Source organism: Macrobrachium rosenbergii, chromosome 48, assembly GCF_040412425.1.
Source record: "Macrobrachium rosenbergii isolate ZJJX-2024 chromosome 48, ASM4041242v1, whole genome shotgun sequence".
Classification (NCBI taxonomy): Eukaryota; Metazoa; Arthropoda; class Malacostraca; order Decapoda; family Palaemonidae; genus Macrobrachium; species Macrobrachium rosenbergii.
This window is the reverse complement of record NC_089788.1, coordinates 65,627,809-65,647,187: the sequence shown is the minus strand read 5'-3', so window position 1 is coordinate 65,647,187 and position 19,379 is coordinate 65,627,809. Positions and strand designations below refer to the sequence as shown.

General features: G+C 45.3%; 1 protein-coding gene across 1 annotated transcript in view; it reads right to left on the bottom strand.

Annotated features, from left to right (window-relative positions):
• The window catches only part of DNaseII (deoxyribonuclease II), a 46,562-nt gene that overhangs the window by 2,338 nt on the left and 24,845 nt on the right, over positions 1 to 19,379 (bottom strand). The window contains exons 6-7 of the mRNA XM_067091981.1: positions 12,850 to 13,047; positions 12,536 to 12,641 (exon numbers count right to left, since the gene is read on the bottom strand). Of these exons, the coding sequence (XP_066948082.1) occupies positions 12,536 to 12,641; positions 12,850 to 13,047 (304 nt within the window). The remainder of the gene's footprint in view (positions 1 to 12,535; positions 12,642 to 12,849; positions 13,048 to 19,379) is intronic.

The following is a 19,379-nucleotide window of genomic DNA, read 5'->3' as shown; positions in this document are numbered from 1 at the left end:
CACACACTATTTACTTGTAATTAACCCTTTTGTGTCATATGAAAACGTCCCACTTGCTTCAGTCCTTCTCAGGAGAAACATAGAAAGAAAACAGCACATTTTGCCACCTAACCCACAAACTTCAAGATATTGGCAAGGTTGGAAGCAGGAACTCACATTATTATAACTCATATGTTTGAGTAATCAAAATTTTTCTTTTAAAAAATCACATTTATTTGATAACACCCATCATTTACAACTGTCCCAAATCTTTATTTAAATGAATCCTTCCATTTAAAAATTACTTTTATGTGATTTGGTACTTTTTTTGTTGATTTCTGAATTTCCATGGCATTTAATATTTGTTACAGACCAGCATAAACATGCATAAACAAATGTAAGTCTAGTTTTATTCTTCCATATTTAAAAAAAAAACTGCAAAATAAAAAATGCCAAAGCTCAAAATGATGTAATTTGAAGTACTGTGCAGTGTGTGTCACATACTGTAGCTGCATTAAGAGCAATATGTTGAGTGCCTGCTAATGCCCAGATGATTCAAGTCCACTTATTGAAGTTAACAAGTAAAGGCAACAGCTACAACTAAACAAAGATGAATATTAAGCTATTTCAACATCTGTAACAGCCTATCATAAATTCTGACCCAAATATCCAGTCATACTACGACATTATAACAATAATTCTGGGAGCTCACTTAACCCCTGGCACACAAAAGACCAGACGTTGTCTTATGAAGTCATTAACCAGATCTAATGCATAGTTTACCAGAAATTACCTCCATAACCACACTTGTCCATAATGAATTCCTCCCTCAAAGACACAGCTGGTCAATGAAAATCTTACAGGTGGATACTTTATATAACAAAAATGATATTTTAATGATAAAATAAAGTTTGTTCATACTTACCTGGCAGATATATATATATAGCTGTATTCTCCGAATCCGACAGAATTTCAAAAACTCGCGGCACACGCAGTGTGGCCAGGTGGTTAGTACCCATTCCTGCCGCTGGGAGGCGGGTATCGGGAACCATTCCCATTTTCTATTCAGATTTTCTAGTGCCACTGTCTCCTGAGGGGAGGTGGGTGGACACTATGATTATATATATCTGCCAGGTAAGTATGAACAAACTTTATTTTATCATTAAAATATCATTTTGTTCATGAGACTTACCTGTCAGATATATATATATATATAGCTGAATCCCACCATTGGAGGTGGGAAGAGACAGAATAGGATTTAGGAAACAAATAAATGTAGGCGATTGATGCCTTGGTTCCTTACCTGTTAGCATAGCTGACTTCGTGGTTACTGTCACCCAAGCCTGCTTCTGCTTTACTAGAGTCTCCAGCAAGGTAGCGACCTATATAGCTGGTGAGTTCTAGATGATCTGTCCACGGGGGCATGACCACAAAGGGACTAGATCATATGACCATACTGAGAGGGCAAAAAGAGCAATGACCAACCACCTGACCGAGCCTATCTAAGTCATTAAACCTAACATAGGCTAACGACTGGGACGTCCACCTCCGGTGGCCAACCCAACAACCAAAAACACAAAAAACAAGATTAAAAATACTTCCTAACCTCTAAAGGATAGGATGAGTATTGCTCTCTGCCCCCAACATTGTGTCTGCGGAAACGTATGGTCCTAGCGAAGAGCAGTCTTCGTAAGTCGTCTTCACGTCCCGCAAGTAATGTGAAGCGAACACTGAATTGCTTCGCCAGAAGGTGGTACCCAGAAGATCGTTAAGGGACATGTTCTTCTGGAAAGCCACTGAAGTTGCAATGGCTCTCACTTCATGAGCCTTGACTTTCAGAAGTCTCATGTTGCTGTCTTGGCAGGTAGAATGAGCCTCTCTGATTGTATTTCTTAAAAAGAATGCCAGAGCATTCTTGGTCATCTGTAAGTCAGGTCTAACAGAACATCACAGATTGTCCCGACAGGCCTCGACTTCCTTTCGTCCTGTCTAGGTAGAATTTGAGAGCCCTGACAGGGCACAGGACCCTCTCTGACTCTTGCCCAAGAATTTCTGTCATACCCTTGATCTCAAAACTCTTGGGCCAAGGGTTTGAAGGATTTTCGTTCTTGGCGAGGAACATAGGGCTTAGGGAGCATACAGCATTCATTGAGCCCTCTAAAGCCTATGTGCTTGCTGATGGCTTGAACTTCACTAACTCTCTTCGCCGTCGCCAGAGCAGTTAGGAAAATAGCCTTCCTTGTCACATTCTTGAGAGATGCCGACGAAAGAGGCTCGAATGTATCTGACATTAAAAATTTTAGAACGACATCCAGGTTCCAGGAAGGCGTCCTGGGTTGAGGCACCTTAACAGTCTCAAAGGATCTCAATAGATCGTGAAGACCCTTGATGTCGGCTAAGTCTAGACCTCTATGTCTGAAGACTGCCGACAGCATACTTCTATAGCCTTTAATTGTTGAGACTGCCAGCTTTTCCTTCTCTCGGAGAAGAAACAGGAAGTCTGCTATCTGTGGCACAGAGGTCGTGGTTGAGGAAATCCCTTTGCTTCTGCACCATTTCCTGAAATTGGCCCACTTAGATTGGTAGACCACATTGGAAGAGGGTCTCCTGGCGTTGGCGATAGCCCTTGCCACCGCTCTCGAAAACCCCTCGCTCTTGCCAACTTTGTGATAGTCTGAATGCAGTTAGACTCAGCGGGGGAGGTTTTTGTGGTACCTTTCGAAATGGGGCTGCCTGAGCAGATCTACTCTCAGGGAAGCGTCCTTGGGAAGTCCACCAGGAAGGCCATGACCTCTGTGAACCATTCTGCCGCTGGCCAAAAGGGGGCGATCAACGTCATCCTCGTCCCTTCCGACGCTGAGAACTTCCTGATTACCTCCCCCAGAATCTTGAAGGGAGGAAAGGCGTAGAGATCCATTCCCTTCCAGTCCCAGAGGAGGGCATCTACTGCTACTGCTCCTGGATCTAGAACGGGAGAGCAGTATAGAGGGAGCCTCTTTGTCCTGGACGTTGCGAAGAGATCCACCAAGGGACGTCCCCCATAACCTCCACAGCTCCTGACACACCTCCTCGAGAAGGGTCCACTACGTCGGCAGAAGTTGACGCTGCCGACTGAGAAGGTCCGCACAGATATTCTCCACTCCTGCCACGAATCTCGTAAGGATCGTGATCCTCCGAGCATGGGCCCAAAGCAGGATTTCCTTCGCCAGGACGAACAGGGACCGGGAGCGAGTTCCTCCCTGTTTCTTGAGGTATGCCAGGGCTGTGGTGTTGTCTGAATTTACTTGTACCACTCGGCCTGATACTTGGCTCTCGAAGAATTGCAGGGCCAGCAGGATCGCCCCTAATTCCTTGAGATTGATGTGCCAGGACACCTGTTTCCCTCTCCAGGTGCCTGACACTTCCTCCCCTCCTAGTGTTGCTCCCCATCCCTCCCTGGACGCTGGGCCGGAAAAACAACACTAGGTCGGGGCTCTGAAGGCGTAGAGAAACCCCTTCTGCCAACCTCGAGGGGTCGAGCCACCACCTCAGGTGATTCTTGACAACAGGAGAGATCTTCAGGGTCTCCTCTGGATCCTCCTTGTCTATCCAGTTTTCTGCCAGGAAAAACTGGAGCGGTCTGAGATGAAGTCTTCGCAGGGAAACAAACTTCTCCAGCGAGGAAATGGTCCCCAGCAAACTCATCCATTCCCTCACCGAGCATGTTTCCTTCCCCAGGAAGGATGAGACTTTTCCTAAGCACTGAAGCTGACGTTCCTGGGATGGAAAAGCTCGAAAAGCCACTGAATCCATCTGAATCCCCAGATACACGATGGACTGCGTCGGGATCAGATGGGACTTTTCTTCGTTCACTAGAAGTCATAGGGACTTCGTCAACTCTAAAGTCGATTTCAGGTCCTCCAGACACTTTGACTATGAAGAGGCTTGGATGAGCCAATCGTCCAGGTAAAGCGAGATACGAATACCCGCCAAGTGAAGCCATCTCGCCACATTTCTCATGATAATCATGAAGATCATGGGAGCTGTGCTTAGCCCGAAGCAAAGAGCTCTGAATTGAAACACTCTTCCCCCTAGTACAAACCTCAGGTACTTCCTCGACTGGGGATGTATGGGGACGTAAAAGTAAGCATCCTGTAAGTCCAGAGAGACCATCCAATCTCCTGGTCTTAATGCTCCTAGAACAGACTGGGACGTCTCCATCGTGAACTTTTCCTTCACTACGAAGCGGTTCAGTCTGCTGACATCTAGGACTGGTCTCCATCCTCCTGACTGCTTCGGAACTAGGAACAGTCAGTTGTAGAATCCTGGGGAGTCTAGCTCCAGGACTTGCTCCACAGCTCTTTTTTCGAGCATTTGCTCCAAAAGCTCGAACAGGATCTGTTGCTTCTCTTGATGGTAGGAGGGCGACAGATCCCTGGGCGACGTGCACAGGGGTGGCGAGTCGAGAAAGGGGATCTTGTATCCTCTCTCGAGAACTTCGAGGGACCAGGTGTCTGCCCCTCTTGCTCTCCAGGCTCCCGCAAACGAAAGAAGCCTGGCTCCCACCGGTGTCTGGAGGCGCTGTAAATCACTTCTTGCCCCTAGGTTTTGATGGGGCTGCGCCTCTGGAAAAACCTCTTCCTCGGGGAGACGATCTCGAGGAAGAAGCTCCTCCGCGAAAGGGCTTCTTCTTCTTGGAGGTCGGACCCGAAGACAACGTCGAAGGGACTGCTGGGCGCCTTGACAAGTGGGCCAAGAGGTCTTGAGTGGCCTTCTCCTTCAAGCTAGCAGCGAGGTCCTTGATTAAAGACTGGGGGAAGAGATGGCTCGACAAAGGGGCGAACAGCAATTCTGCCCTCTGTGACGGAGAAACTGGCTTAGAAGTAAAGTTACAGTACAAGGCCCTCTTCTTCAAGAGGCCCGTACAAAAGTGGGAAGCCAGTTCCTCTGAGCCATCCCTGACGGCCTTGTCCATGCAGTTCAACACGCTGGACAGCTCCCCCAGGCTGATCGAGTCAGGACTTCTAAGCTTGACATCCAAAGCTCCCAAACACCAGTCCAAGAAATTGAAGACCTCCATGGTACGGAAAAGTCCCTTCAAATGATGGTCTGTCTCAGACATAGTCCATGACACCTTGGCTGCAGACAGGAGGGACCTTCTAGGTGCGTCGACTAAGCTGGCGAAATCTCCCTGGGACGACGAAGGAACTCTTGAGCTGACGTCCTCTCCGGTCTCGTACCACATACCTGCCTTGCCGCTAAGCTTGGACGGAGGCAGGGCAAAAGAAGTCTTGCCTTGGGTCTTCCTTTCCTCCATCCAGGTGTTAACCTTCTTGAAGGCCTTCTTCGTAGCAAGAGATGGAGTCATTTTAACAAACCCCGCCGCTCTCCTCGTCTTGGACGAAGCTAACTGCGAAGGAGGAGAGAGAGGAGCCGAGGGTTTGAACTTGTCACCAAACAAGTCCTTAAGAAGACCGGCCAACACCTGGTAGTCGGTAGACGAAGAAGCAGGAGGTTGTTCAAGGTCTGCAGGCTCCGACTCGCCAGAGACTTCTCCCTCTACAATGGGAGAAACCAGAGAGTCTCCCAAGACCTTGGGAGAACGAAGGCCTTGCGGCCCAACACGCAGGAGGGATCTTCTCTTCCCCGCAGTCTTTGATTGCTCTGGAGCGTCACGGCGAGCAACCAAGGAGGCGTCCTGACGAGCGTCCATCCGGGCGTCCAGCCTAGCGTCCAGCCGAGCGTCCTGCACGGTAGCGAGAGGAGCGTCCTGACGAGCAGCTACTGCTTGCGGAGCGTCACACTGCAGACGAACGTCACGATGGCGCTCCGGCGAGCCGTGAGAATGACAGGGCGATGAAGCAGGTGATGGAGACGACAAAAAGGGCGCAGGAGAGGGGGACTTTCTGGACCTCTTGATAGGCAGCCTCGAGTCCTTACGTCGACGACGTGGCTCTGCTTCCCTCTCTGCAAGGAGAGAAGCCAACTGACGCTGCATATCCAGCAGGATTTTCTTGGAGGGAGAGGTCTCCTTCTCGGGGGAAGAGCTGATCCTGTGAGAAGACGAGGGGCGAGGGGACACCTTCTTCCTCCTCACGGGAGCTAAAACAGCTCTCTCCCTGGAGCGACTGGGGCGCTCAAAAACATCCTCCTCTGAAGACGTCCTGGTCCTCTTCTGTGGTGGGAAAGCGTCGAAACACCCCGATGACGGTGAAACAATGCCTGGAGAAAGAGGACGTGAAGCGTCCTCTTCTCTGAAGCTTCTCTTCAGCGGGCAAGAGTCCTTCCGAGAGATCCACCCCTTGCGCGGGGAGGACGAGAAGCAGTCCTTAAGGATACGTGCATGCGCACGATCCTTGGCAGCCTGGGAAGTGACAACAGGTCCTGCCGAAGGGACGCCAGATCGGTGGGAAGCCCCCGTAACCCTCTTACGGCTTTCGACTTGCCCTCTCCCTGAGTCCTGGGAGTCCGGCAGAGGTCCAGGCCTAGAAGCGTTATGGGGCTGATCTGACGCCCCCTCCACAACACTAGGGGGATCACTACACTTCACTGCACTTTGAAGCAACGTCACTTTTGATTCCAGAGCACGGATGGTGTTCATACTCTCCGTCAGGGCCAAACCCTCCGCAGACACAACCTCAGGGCCCGAAGGAAAAACCACAGGGATAGGTGAAACTATGTCTACAATTGGGTTATCAGGAGAGGAATTAGTACCCTGACTCTTACAAACCCTCCTGGAGGAGGACCTCCTGATCCTGTCACGCTCCAACTTGCGAACATAGGAATCATAAACCTTCCAGCTTGCATCTGACAGTCTCACACTCCTTGCAGCGATCATTAATCAAGCAAACATGCCCCCTACACCTCATACAAACAGAGTGAGGGTCTACCGAAGCTTTCGGTAGCCTCACCTTACACTCATTCACACAACATACTCTAAAGCTAGCAGAACTAGATCCAGACATCATCCAAAGAGCAATCAAGAGCAAAATCAAAAACAGTCCACAAAAAGCGTATGCCAATCCACAAACCAAAGTCAAAAACCAAAAGTCAAAGAGAATACTTAAGTGGAAACAACGAGTTAACGAAATCCAAAGACGGAGGTACTGAAAACAGATGTTGACAGTACCGGCGACAGAGAAAATCTGAATAGAAAATGGGAATGGTTCCCGATACCCGCCTCCCAGCGGCGGGAATGGGTACTAACCACCTGGCCACACTGCGTGTGCCGCGAGTTTTTGAAATTCTGTCGGATTCGGAGAATACAGCTATATATATATCTGACAGGTAAGTCTCATGAACAAAATGAATATTTGTGATAAAGTAAAGTTTTATATATACTTACCAAGTAATTACATAGCTACTAGCTTTCTACACAGCAGTCTAAGAATTCAAATTTCACGGTGGCACTACTATCGTTCGTGTAGGTGACAAGGTCCCACCCACTTTTGGGACTGATAGGTACAACTCAGCAAAGAGCTTCAATTAGTTTTAGTCCTGATGTCCATATGAGGGGAGGCAGGAGGGCTCCGATTATGTAATTACTTGGTAAGTATATGTAAAACTTTATCATAGAAATGTCATTTTTATGTAAGTGACTTACCAAGTAATTACATAGCTGACTCCATATTGAATGGAGGAGGGAACATGGACATATTCTACCCCAAGACATTAAGAGAGTAATCACTATGAAATAGAAAAGGTTGCTAGCATTAGAATAATGGTAGTTGTTCCTTACCTAATAAGAGAGATCCTGCAGACTGGTACTGCCTCTGGGAGGTGCTCATCTTGACCTATGGAGGACGTGGCAGTATGGCCAAGGATTGCCTCCACTTCAGTGGGTACTTTGTAGCTATGGAAATTTACCGATGGTCGACAAAGATCAATAAAGGGTGCCCTTGCCCAGGGCAGAGACCAGGGTAAAAAAAAAGGGCGTCACCGACACTACAATGAAAAAACCTCCAACCCGACCACTAAAAACTGGTGGGTACTCCAGATACAATGTACCCCCAGACTTCCCTTGAACTCAACACCTTACAACAAGGTGAGAGGATAGTAGAGGGACAGAGAAGTTCCTATGCTTCCTCCCCCACACCATGCCAGCCATGGATAAGGGTCCTAATGTGCTGCAGTTTTCAAAAATGGTTTCAATGTCGAGATAATGCGACGCGAAAATAGACCTGGACCTCCAAAAAGCTGATTGCAGGATAGACGATAAAGACAAATTATGGCAAAAGGCAAGAGATGTGGCGACAGCCCAAACCTCATGGGCCTTTACTCTAAGGGAAGGAAAGGCATCATCCTGTATCTGAGAATGAGCTTCCAAAATCAGACTCCTCAAGAAGAACGAAAGGGCATTCTTCAACAGGGGCTGAGATGGGTTTCTCACAGAACACCAGAGATTACTCGAGGGCCCTCTAACTTTCAAGAAGAACGAAAGGGCATTCTTCAACAGGGGCTGAGATGGATTTCTCACAGAACACCAGAGATTACTCGAGGGCCCTCTAACTTTCTTTGTCCTGTGGAGGTAGTACCTCAATGATTTTGCAGGGCAAACCAATATCTCTTCCTCCTCTGGTCCAAGAATGTCCATTAAATTATTAATGGCAAAATAGCGAGGCCAGGGATTGGAGACATTCTCATTCTTGGCGAGGAAACCAAGAGAAAGGGAGCAGATAGCGTCCCCTTGAGAAAACCCAATTCTTCTGTCAAAAGCGTGCAGTTCGCTAATGCATTTGGTTGTAGCCAACACCAAAAGAAAAAGTCTTTTTCGTGAGATTCTTGACTGAAACTGAACGAAGTGGTTCGAAGATGGAGCCAATACGCCACTTCAAAACCACGTCTAAATCCAAGACACTGCACCAGGCTTCTCTTGCTTGGAGGTTTCAAAAGGTCTAATGAGGTCGCTAAGGTCCTGATTAGAGGACAGATCCAAGCCTCTATGGTTAAACAGTGAGCCAAGCATTGTCCTGTAACCTTTGAATGTAGAGGGCGACAAGTTTCTGGAGGTCCTCAAGAGGAGTAAAAAACCTGCCATTTGGCTCACAGTTGTCTCAGACGAAGAGATTCTATTGCTCTTGCAGCATCTTCTGAAAATGGTCCACTTGACTGATAGAGCCTGCTAGAAGAAGCTCTCCTGCATCTAGCAATAGCCTCTGCAGCTTGTCGCGAAAAACCTTTCGCTCTGATGAGGCTCCTGAAAGTCTGAATCCTGTCAGGGCCAGAGCAAACAACCCTTGATGAAACCTGGGGAAGAGGGGCTGTCTGAGCAGTAACTGTTTTTGTGGAAGAAGCCTTGGGAAGTCCACAAGAAGATGCAGCAGGTCTGGGAACCACTCCTTCCTGGGCCAGAACGGAGCAACTAAGGTCATCATGACGTTCTGATGAGACAATACCTTGTTGATCACCTCCTTGATCAATCCAAATGGTGGAAAGGCATACACGTCCAGGCCTGTCCAATCCAACACCATGGCATCCATTGCCCATGCTTGAGGGTCTGGAACTGGAGAGCAAAAGAGAGGCAGATGGTGGTTCCTTGACATCGCCAAGAGATCTAAGGAAGGGTTGCCCCATAGCTTCCATAGATCGAGGCAGACCAGAGGACCTAAGGTCCTCTCCGTCGGCAGGACCTGACGGCAATGGCTCAATCCGTCTGCCAAGACATTCATCCTTCCCTGAACAAAGTGAGGAATGATAGTAACCTGATTCTGTTCTGCCCAAAGAAGGAGGTCTTTCGCCGTCCCGCAAAGAGTAAAGGAGTGAGTGTCTCCCTGCTTGCGGACATAAGACAAGGCTGTGGTGTTGTCCGCATAAACTGCTACAATCTTTCCTGTTACCAGTGGAGTGAAAGACTGAAGGCCCAGGTGAATGGCTTTAAGCTCTTTGACATTTATGTGTAAGGTCCTCTGAACTGACGTCCATGTTCCTGAAACCCTTTGACGCCTTAAAATGGCTTCCCAACCTAGATCAGCTCTACTGAGGCCAACATGCCCAGGAGACTCATCCACTGGACAGCTGAGCAAACTGAGAGAGAGAGAGGCACTCCCGAACTGTCTGGAGACAAGACTCGATCCTTTTGGGGGATAGAAAAACCCAAAAAGCTTGAGAGTCCAGAATCATCCCTAAATAGAGAATCGTCTGTATCAGAGTCAACTGTGACTTCTTGCCAAAGCAACCACAGTCCAATCCAAAAAACTGAAAATCTCTAAAACTTTTAAAAGGTTCTTGACAAGATGGTCGAGACTGAGCACAGAAAACGTAATCATGGCCGAGGAGAACGCAGCTCGACACGTAGCATTAACCAAACCGGAAAAAGTTAAGTACACCTTAGTTTAACCAGACCACTGAGCTGATTAACAGCTCTCCTAGGGCTGGCCCGAAGGATCAGACTTATTTTAACGTGGCTAAGAACCAATTGGTTATCTAGCAACGGGACCTACAGCTTATTGTGGAATCCAAACCACATTATACTAAGAAATTAATTTCTATCACTAGAAATCCTTCATTGGCCGGCCGGAGACTCGAACTCGGGCCCAGCAGAGTGCTAGCCGAGAACTCTACCGACTCGTCCAACGAAGAACTGACCAAACCAGAGAAGTCCCCTTGGGAGGAGGCAGAAACTCCCAAAGAGGGAGCCTCCATGGTGGCATAGAAATGGTACTTCTCCTTCAGGAGCTGAGAAGGAGGGAAGGCAAAGGTAGCTGTACCTTGCTCCCTCTTAGAGGCTAACCAATCATCCACCTCTCAAAGGACTTTCTTCGAAGAGGAGGAAAGAGCTGACTTGGTGAGACAAGCAGAAACCGTAGAGCGCTTCACCATGAGGAATGTAGATGCAGGCGAAGATGGAGAGGCAGGCTTGAAGAAGTCAGGGAAGTTTGCCAAAAAGAACTTCAGCAAACTGGAGTAAGCTGAAGAAGGAGTAGAGCCATGCTCAGCTTCTTCCTCATCTGACAAAATCGGAGACAAGGAAGGGTCCTTGCCCTTGGAAGATGAAGACATCTTCAAAAAGTCCATAAGATCCTCAAGCTGATGACGAAGTGGGGCTAAGGAAGAGTCCTCCTGAGCAGATGAGCGCTGAAGAGGCAAGGTTGGCGCCGAGCGGACAGAAGTTGGTGCCACATGGGTTGAAGATGCAGAGAGAGGTGCCAAAAGGAGTGACACATGTCGGGCAGGAGACTGGTGCTCATGAGCACGAGATTGCAGAGAAGAGGGCAATGAGCTCTTCCGAGGAAGATCACAGCGCCTAGGTACAAGCACTGGGCGCTCGAAGACCTCGGGAGACTTCGGGCTGTCCAGAGGTGGAACGGAGAAGCTGCATGAAGGTTGTGGACTAACATCTGTCTCCTTATACCTCTTAACAGGAGGAGGAGAACTATCCGCAACGGCGGAATGTCTCTTCAAAGGTCGAGAGGCGACAACTGTGCTGTTGGTGCTTCCTGTCGGGCAAAGAGTCACCCGAGTCCGAAGACAGACAATCAGCACTAACTGAGATGCTATTCCAATGGCACTCTGCCGAAGCCTGGGAACGGACAACAGGCTTGGCGGAGGGGGTGACAACCTGTGGGAAACCCCACCAGCCTCCCGTGGATCTCCGGTATGTCTTCTCCCCAGTGTGGGGGAGCAGGACAGGGATCTTCGTCTAGGAGCGCTGGTGGGACAGGAAGCCACCTCCTCAACACCCACAACACTGTCGCTTTGCACTGCACTACTAACACTGGGTACACTGGAAGACCTTTTCACAAAGGCTTTAAATGATACACCCAACTCCATAACATTGTTGGCTAAAAATTCAAATTTCTTGTCAAATCTAGATTAGAGGCTGGCAATGGTGTCGAGATTGGAAGCATGGGAACCTGGTAAAGGAGTATGAGGCAAAGAAGTAGGAGGGCTAAGGACTGGAGACAAAGCAGGGATCTGAGGAGAAGTAATAACACTGTCTTCTATCACAGGAGGAGAAGGAACAGGAGGTAAACTAGCCTTATTCTCGGCTCTAAGGGCCGCCTTCCTCTTTCTATCCCTATCTAATTTCGCTAAGAGCAATTTCAAAGCCTTCCACTTTAGCTCGTCCTAATCCTGACATTCAGAACAAGTCAAATCTATATTAAAGTCCTGCCCCGTACATTTCACACATTTAGTATGAGAATCAAAAGAGATCTTACCTAATCTAGTCCTACAACCTTCAGAACAGTGCCGAACGCTACAAGAACTAGAGTCAGACATCCTAGCTAATTACAATAAAGTTAACAAAGCTAACAAAACGACTAAATAGCAGCAGAAAATTTTCTGTGCACACCAAAAAAGCAAAATTTGAATACTTCACCAAAATACTGGACAAATATCCCAAAAAATTATGATGATGACTGCACAAAACCACTGATGTTAGTCGGGAGCCGGCAGAAAACGAATTGATGCTCTTTGCTGAGTTGTACCTATCAGTCGCGAAAGTGGGAGGGACTTTGTCACCTACATAAACGATAGTAGCGCCACCGTGAAATTTGAATTCATAGACTGCCATGTAGGAAGCTAGTAGCTATGTAATTACTTGGTAAGCCACTCACATAAAAAAGAATGAACTTACTTGTAAGTAGAATTACATGAAGGAGGAAGAGGATCCGGCCCATTCCTCCACGTTTCCACAACAAGGTTAGTTTCAAGAATTGGGGCTACTAATCCAGCATATAAATCTGTGAATTTGAAAGAAAAAATGTAGTGTATAAAATCAATGCTTTTGAATGGATGTTACTACACAATATTCAGTAAATAATGCTTTATTTACAGACTATATCCTTAATTCAAGACTATAATTCATAAGAAACTGCAAAAACAAAGGAACAACTTAATCACCTTACTTCAAAAAGAGAAACTGAATACTAAGTAAAAGAAATATCTTACCCTGGTCGTATTTCCTGTACTTGGCAAAAGACGTAAATGTCTTCCCTTGTTTAGACTTGAGCTGAGTAATTCGGTGCCATGGAAGAGAGTCAGGATGCTCACCATCAATGACCTTTGTCAAAGTTGGGAACCGTTCTATTAAAGAAGCTGGCATACTGGATGCATATATGTAGGGTTCATTCTGAATCAGCTGCCCACCTGTGATTTATGCAAGAATTGATTGAATATATTTTTTTAGTAACCTACATACTGTACAGTATACAGACAATTATTCATTCTAAATTCAAAAAGTAACCCTAACAACAAATAGCAGCCCTTTCTTCAGCTCTGTAACATGCTGGAAGAGGATACGTAATCTAAGCTGAAACAGTACTGTAAATGAAACAAATTCAGTACTTTTACTATTCCCATGCAGCACTGTAGAAGTAAAAGTTGATTTCTAATCTGATGGCATGTTTGCAAATAAAAGAAATGTAAAACATTCTGCTTTAACAATAAAAATACATAAAAATTTAGTGTTTTGGGAAAAAATACATTACTCACATATAAGTTTGGGTAAAATACAGTGAAGCTCTTAGGTTTAGCCTTTGAATGCAAGATGGCAAACTGTCATTATCACTCTCTTAGAACAGAATAACAAATTTAGGCCAAAGGCCAAGAGCTGGGACCTACGAGGTAATTCACCACTGACATTCACCACTGAAAGGGAAATACACAGTAAGAAAGTTTGAAAGGTGTAACAGGAGGTAAACCTCAGTTGCACCGTGAAACAATTGTCAGAGAGGGTGGAAAGCCATATGAAAGAAAGAGAATATGAATGGAGGTACAGTAAAATGAATGAAAGACATCGCAACTGGGGACCAAAAGGATGGTGCAAAGACCCTTAAGTAATGCCTGTGGTGCACCACATGAGGTGCACTGACGGCACTATCCCCCGACGGGGATAATTCTTTTAAGTAGTATAACCACACCACCTTGTTGAAATAACTAACACTCATGGGGCTGACCCAAAGGATTTGTCTTCCATTTTAAAATTTAGATTTTATGTAATAAACTGTAATTCTTGAAAAATTTAATAATTGCATATACAAAAAATGATGATTCTCATGAAATTTCTTTAAGTGCTTGTTTTCAAAACTAGACATTCACTGTTGGTTAAAATTTATATATTCACATACAACAAATTTTGACGTAGGAAAAACCTATTTTGGGTAACTGCTGTGAGTCCTCAAAGGAGTTACACTCTCATGGTCTCCCCCAGGCCTCCATAAGACAGACCAACCAATTACCAAGAATTCTCTCATAGTTTGTCTCGGCCAGAATAGTGCTTGTTGGCACAGTGATAGAATATACAGGACTCAGGACAGGAGGGCTCTATCTCCTATCCTACAGAGACTACCTAGGCTCATCTTATTCGTACAGATGTGGCAACAAGCCTGTTCCAGCCAACTTCATTACACAACAGGTCTGTGCAAGATAAATGTTCACCCCAGTCCCTTGTCTTTTTGTCAAGGAAAGTGGGTAGGTTTGAGGACTCACAGTGACTACCAAAAATAGATTTTTCCTACATCAAAATCTGGTTTTTTTTATAGCATAGCCACTGTTTGTCCTCAAAGGAGCTTACATAAGAAATTGACACGTGACAAAACGGCTTAGCTCCTAACAGATAAATCCCAACAACCCAGATAATTTTTGGTCCGAGGTGTAGTCACAGGTTATTAGCCATTTATTTATTCTGGATACCCAGAGGGTTTGGCAACAAAGAAAAGGAAGCAGCACATAAACTAACATGTATATTTATTATTATGGTTCACAGATGGCTTACCTAATTATGTTGAGTCTGGCTGCAGGATTGTTGTACCTTCCCCAGCAAAATCTCAACATGACCCACTCTCATGGCAATAATGTTTCAGGAATTTTTGATTCAAGGTTAAGTCAAAAGTTATCAACAGTTTTCTTTTTTTTCCAGATACCCATTCAGGTCTGGCAATTGTAAAGAACAGGAGACACACAAACCTCTAAATCTATTATCCATTGTGGTTCTACAGTGACTTACCTAATTATGTTGGGTCTGGTTGCAAGATTATTGTGCCTTCACCAGTTCAGGAATACTGTCTCTAATAATGACTTCTTCGAAAGAAACTTTCCAAAGAAAGTTAACGATGTACTAACCTTTTGAATGTTATGCGGCTTAGGAAAGGAGTGAGGGTCTGCCTTTTTAATGAAGGCAAATAAAATCATTCTCAGCCCATGTAGAGAGAGTGGTTTGTTTGTGCTTGCCAAGGTGTAGGAAAAATAGGACCATCTGGGATGTTTGCTGTGACATCTAGGTAAACCTTAAGTGCTTGAACCAAGCATAATATTTCATATGAAATATTGAGTTCCTTTCTCAATAAAGGGTATTTTCCCTTTAAAAAGTCCTCATTCTTGGCCAGGAATGATATGCCAGGAGACAACAGAAAACGACAACTAGGTGTATGAGTGGTGAAATGGATGGCAATAGAATCTATTCTTTTGCCTGTCACTGAAGAAATAAGGAACCAATGACTGTTTGGCTAATTTAACGCTACTAGGCAAGTGGTTCCATTGATAGCTAGTAGATTGTTCAAAGCTTTTGAAATCTGGGTCAATGAAGTAAAGAGGTATATCATCCTCCATTTGTTCCAGTCTCGTAGGAGTGCATCTCTTGCTACTGCCTGAATGTCCAGGTTCAGAGACACATACTGGAAGCTGATGGTTCTCACATGTGGCAAACCAGTCCACTTCCGGATTGTGAAAGCATGTTAGCAATTACTGACATGAGAGGAGCTCAGTATGAGCCTAACCTCTTTATATAAGACATTACAGTCATATTGTCTTGGACAAACAAAGTGAGTCCCTTTTGGAGGTTTCAATTTTCTGAAATAGAAAGACAGCCAATAGCCCAAGGAAGCAGGTATGACACTCCTTTCAAGTAGGTGACCATCTTCCCCCTAACTGACAATCCTCCTAATGGCCTCCCCAACCTGTCGAGGAGGCATCCGTAAGTATTATCACTTGCACGAACGGTGGTGCCAGGTTGGCCTGTTTGCCAGAGACCCCTTCCAGGTCCACGGACAGAGTATCTTCCCAATCTCAGATGAAGGCAATCACAAACCCTTTTCCTGGCATCTGAGAGCTGACTCTGTTAAATCCTACAATCACAATCTCAGGACCAGATCTGCTATGGACCCAAACTGTAACAGACTTAGACTTTGTTCCAACCGTCAATTGGAAAAGCTGGGCTGCAAGGAATCTTCTTTCCTTATAAGCTGGGCTGCAAGGAATCTTCTTTCCTTATTCTGGTCTGTGTGCTTTGGGAAGAGACAGCTGGCCACAAAAAAGTAACCCAACAGTCCCAGCCTCAGAAAAGGTCTGCTGGATGTAAGGTGGGACTTGTTGTTAAGAAACCTTTTGACTGGAGTCTGTCGACTACCACTGTAAGGTTTCATCAGCACTCTTCTCTTCAGAGGACAGCATCTTTCTATATGGTCCTCTTTTTAAAAGGGGTCGGGTTTTTATATAAAAAAAACTAGTTTATATATATATATATATATATATATATATATATATATATATATATATATATATATATATATATATATAATATATAATATATAATATATATATATATATATATATATATATATATATATATATATATATATATATATATATATATATATATATATATATATATATATATATATATATATATATATATATATATATATATATATATATATATATATATATATATATATATATATATATATATATATATATATATATATATATATATATATATATATATATATATATATATATATATATATATATATATATATATATATATATATATATATATATATATATATATATATATATATATATATATATATATATATATATATATATATATATATATATATATATATATATATATATATATATATATATATATATATATATATATATATAATATATAATATATAATATATAATATATAAATATATATATATATATATATATATATATATACATACATATATATATATATATATATATATATATATATATATATATATATATATATATATATATATATATATATATATATATATATATATATATTTATAAATATTACTGCTGTTCCTCCTATGTAGTTAGGTGTAGGAATATTAGTCCGATTGACCTCGACAGAGAACATCTCTGCCCTTGCCTGTAGGCTAGGCAATTCAAAAATAACAATCACCGCAGTAGACAAATGGCGCCGCATAGGCTGGAAAGTTTATAAACAAAATATGCTAGGGCATTAGGGACCTAAGCCTCAGAGAGGGTTTACGCTCAATGACCCCTAGTTATGGTGGCCCTTAAGCTTTATTCTATGCATTCGACGATGCCTTTACCCCGAGAGACTGGAAACCCAGTACATCTCGGTGGCCCCTCTTCAGAGCACTAGCCTGCCAGTGACCCTTCCGGTCACAGTAGACACTGCGGCAGACATTAGCCTGATCACTAGGGCCCAAGTGCCAGCCGGTGCTGTGGGTGACGAAGAAACGCGGTGGGAAATGAAGTGGATAGAGGGCCACACCATCACCGTTCCCACGGTCCAACTCCAGGTAATGACACCTTGGGGCACGATACCCCACCGCCTTGGCGTGGTAGGTGGAATTCGGCCCGGAGTGGCCTTCTTGTTGGGTCGGGATCTTCTCTGCGGAAGACCGTCACCAACGCCACTCCGCAGCCACGTTACCTCCTCCACGGAGGCCCCAGTTGTAACTCCCAAAAATGACAAACCTCCACCTTCCGCCCACCAAAGGGGTCCGCGGAAGGGGCGCCACCCAACCTATTTCAGGCCTAGCCCTCTCCAATCGCGAAGGGCTGGCCCACCAAGAGGTCCTCCTCCTCCGAAGAGAGATTCAGGAGGAGCAGTACCGCTGGCAGGACGTGCAAGCGGGCAGACCACTCCACAAATTGGGAGGGCTGCCCAAGCAAGCAACGCCCAGCGGGCGCCCGAACAAAACTCTAGGAGAGGCTACGATCTCCTGCTGGGGCAGGAATCTCTGCCGCAGCCAAACCCAAGTCGTCCGAGAGGTATTGCACCTCCGGACCCCTTGTCAGGCATGCCTGACCTCAACTGCTGCCAGTGCCACTTGCGAGCACTGAGCAGTGCCAGACTCCGTCCGCCACGGACGTTGAGCTACCAGTGGAAAAGGCCCCCATGCCGGGTCTAAATCATGAGGCGAATCCTCCTCCGGGAGATTTAGGATTCCCCATGCAGCTGATCATTGCGACTGGAGAGCCTCCAGCACCCGAACCTTCTTCTTTGCAAAATTTGACTGCAGGGGATGAACCCCTGGAGGATCGAAATGGTACCCCTTCCTTGGAAGACCAGGAACTGGCATCCTCGGACGCAGAAGTCGAGATCGCTCCCGCTCCGGTTGTCGCAGCAGCCGGAGTAGGAAGTCCTCCCGCAGCTTTTGCAGTTGCCCATGACTTCGCGCCCGCTAGCCCTTCCGGCCTGTCCCCGGAGTCAGTGCTTTCATCACCTGCTAGGCTAGCTACTGATAGGCCTTGGAGGAACCCGAAGAAGAAGAAGAAGGGGCGGAAGAGAGCCCAGTAGTTGCCGAGCTATAAGCTCCTCCTGGCACTAGTGCCCTCTCGGCACAGTGCCCTAACATCTAAGAGTGATCCTGGCCCCTTGCCCAGAGAAGGTAGCCAGTGTGATCTCTTCCTTTTACTTGTACCTAGCCTAGGCCACCTTAAAGTACAGTACATCAATTTAGTAGCCTTGTTCTTTCCACTTACCACCGAGCCGCAGTAATCATGTAAGTAGCCTAACTAATTTCAGTAATCTTAACTATTGTGAAACGAGCCACGATGCTCGTGACACGCATGGCCTAAGACCTCAGTGAGGCACCCATTTATCATATGAGGCAACCCTCATGAATTAACTAGTAAATTTTAATTGTATTAAACATAAACCATGTTGTAATTTAGTTAGAATGTTAACTCTTATGTTGATGCTACGGTCGGGTTAGGATAGGTTAGGCTAGGGAATATCATAGAATGTACCACTAGGCTAGGTCTAGAACACATCTTGATTGTAGGAGGTAGCCTATAATAACCGTGAGCACCTTCCGGTACTATTAGAATTAGGTAAAGTAGTGAATACAGCTCGTATCCTATCTAGGGTTAGGTAGTTCTGTAGCTAGGTAGGCTAACCAGGACTAATCTGCCCAGGGGAAGGAGAGTAACCTACGAGAGGCGAACAGCTTGCTTAGTATAGACCTTCACGCCTAAAAAGGGAGTGAAGGCCCTCTTAAGGGGGAGCTTTTATAAATATTACTGCTGTTCGCCCTCGATGTAGTTAGGTGTAGGAATATTAGTCCGATTGACCTCGACAGAGAACATCTCTGCCCCGCCCGGTAGGCTAGGCAATTCAAAAATAACAATCACCGCAGTAGACAAATGGCGCGCATAGGCTGGAAAGTTTATAAACAAAATAT